This window comes from Argentina silus (assembly GCF_951799395.1).
Source record: "Argentina silus genome assembly, chromosome: 16".
NCBI lineage: Eukaryota > Metazoa > Chordata > Actinopteri > Argentiniformes > Argentinidae > Argentina > Argentina silus.
Window position 1 is genome coordinate 4,535,817 of NC_139670.1, and position 2,500 is coordinate 4,538,316.

Here is a 2,500-nt window from a genome sequence, read left to right on the forward strand (position 1 = left end):
GGGGGGGGGGGGAAGGAGAGGGAGAGGGGAAGGAGAGAGAGAGATAAGAGAGAGAGATAAGAGAGGAAAAGAGAAAGTGAGAACGGTAAATGATTGTAACTTCCATGTGAAGTTGTTATCAAATGTTTCTCTCCTCGGCTCCTAAAGAGAGATAATGACCCAGGACACTGAAATAACTTTAGACACGAAGAAAATGTGTCTTCTTCTAGTCTAGACAAACAGAATAATTACACTCGCAAACAATGAGATTCAACGTTGACACCAAAGACATCAGGACACTGGAGGACATCTACGCTGCAGATCTATCAGATAAGTGCAGTTTCCAAGGCCGTTGGAACACAATATTGAGAGCTAACGGCGTACAGTATAATGAGCTGAGGTCTGAGAATGTCTGACAAATAGACAGATCACTCAGGAGGAGGCCAAACGAGAGAGAATGAGATGGGACCGAAGGAAGGATGGAGGGCACTTTAGGAGAGAGCTGAAGTAAGATCGTGAGAGAAAAACTGAGAGAGACACAGAGAGAAAGCAAGAGAGAAAGAGAGAGAGGCAGAGAGAGAGACAGAGAGAAAGCGCGCGCGAGAGAGAGATACAGATAGAAAGCAAGAGAGAGAGAGAGACAGAGAGAGAGAGAGGCAGAGAGAGAGACAGAGAGAAAGCGAGAGAGAGAGAGACAGAGAGAGACAAAGCAAGAGAGAGAGAGAGAGACAGAGAGAGAGAGAGAGAGAGAGAGGCAGAGAGAGAGACAGAGAGAGAGAGAGAGGCAGAGAGAGAGAGAGAGAGAGAGAGGCAGAGAGAAAGGCAGAGAGAGAGGCAGAGAGAGAGACAGAGAGAGAGAGGTAAAAGAAAAGAAAAAAAAGTGAAAGAGAGGGAGGACAAAGAGAGTTGTCAGCACTAGATGCCTGAGCAGAGGAGTGTTCAGCGTGTCTATGGTAACACATAGAAACCATCATCACCAAGGTGAGGGAGGCTCGTATCGTGACTATAGAGGAGTGGAGCAGAGCTGGAGACATAGAGCTGGCTAGGTTAACCCGCCTTCATACAGCATGGATAGCAACAGTGGGTTCCTACCTGGGAGTCACCATCTCTGTGTGTTTGTATGTGTGTGTGTGTGTGTGTGTGTGTGTGTGTGTGTGTGTGTGTGTGTGTGTGTGTGTGTGTGTGTGTGTGTGTGTGAGTGCGTGCGGGGGCAGAGCAGGCCTTGAGTCCTCACGGAACATGTTCACTGAGGCGTGACACATTCAATCTTTCTAGAGGCCTGTGTGTCGACATGCCGTGACCCTGTGAGTTCCAGGGACGCGCTTTGTGTCGCTCCCTTAAACCACTTCCTTCCTCTCTTTCTCTCTCTCCGACTTTCTCACCACTTCCTATTCTTCCGCTGCATCGCTCCTCTCCACCACCCCTCCGAACCCTCCCTCCCTCCCTCCCTCCCTCCCAAACCTCTCCTCCTCCTCCTCCTCTCAGCTGCAACGGCGGTATGCAATTTGAGAAGAGAAAAGAGAAAAGAGGGGAATATAGAAGTTTTATGGGTAGTGTTCTCTCAGTTTATGGATTAGTGCATTGGAGTTGTAAATTACACTTTAATTAGAGAGCCCCATAGATAATATATATATAAAAAAAAAGAAAAAGTAAGACGCTTTTATCCAAAGCGACTTACATTGTAGTGAGTGCATACATACATTTCAGTATATATGGTCCCAGCAGGACTCAAACCCACAACCTAAGCGTTATTAGCACCATGCTCTACCAACTGAGCCACAGAGGACCACAGATGTCCACACACGATCAACTAACTATCAACAAACCTCGCAGGCGATCGTTTGACCCTATAGACCGTCTATAGTGGACTATCCAAATCAAACAGGGCCCATTTGACCCTATAGACCGTCTATAGTGGACTATCTAAATCAAACAGGGCCCATTTGACCCTATAGACCATCTATAGCAGACTATCCAAATCAAACAGGGCCCATTTGAAGTGTTTTTCTGTCATTCGATGGGTGAGTCTGAGAGCGTTGGATGTCCTCTCACCTCGTGGGTCAGTGCGTTGACTCTCTGCTGCAGGTTGCCGTTCTCTGACTGAAGCAGGGCCGTCTCCTTAGACTCAAACGAGCAGTACGAGTTCCTGTCCTCCCCAAACTCACTGATCATAGGGAACACTGGAAGGAAGAGAGGGAAGCAGTAGAGACATTCAGTTTTATCATATTTCACTCAAATTATATTATATATTTCACTCAAATTAATTATATAAGCTTGTGTAGAATATATATATATATATATATATATATATATATATATATATGTACAGTACCAGTCAAAAGTTTGGACACACCTTGCCAAGAGTGTGCAAAGCTGTCATCAAAACAAAAGGTGGCTGCTTTGAAGAATCTAAAATATAAAACATATTCTGGTTTATTTAACACTTTTTTGTTTACTACATAATTCCATATGTGTTCCTTCATAGTTTTGATGTCTTCAATATTAACCTACAATGTAGAAA

At 44.9% G+C, this 2,500-nt stretch overlaps 1 protein-coding gene across 1 annotated transcript in view; it reads right to left on the minus strand.

The window, feature by feature from the left end:
* The window catches only part of tbkbp1 (TBK1 binding protein 1), a gene marked incomplete at both ends in the record, with an annotated part of 18,147 nt that overhangs the window by 12,692 nt on the left and 2,955 nt on the right, over positions 1–2,500 (minus strand). Inside the window, one exon of the mRNA XM_083687239.1 lies at positions 2,032–2,157. Coding sequence (XP_083543365.1) covers positions 2,032–2,157 — 126 coding nt within the window. The remainder of the gene's footprint in view (positions 1–2,031; positions 2,158–2,500) is intronic.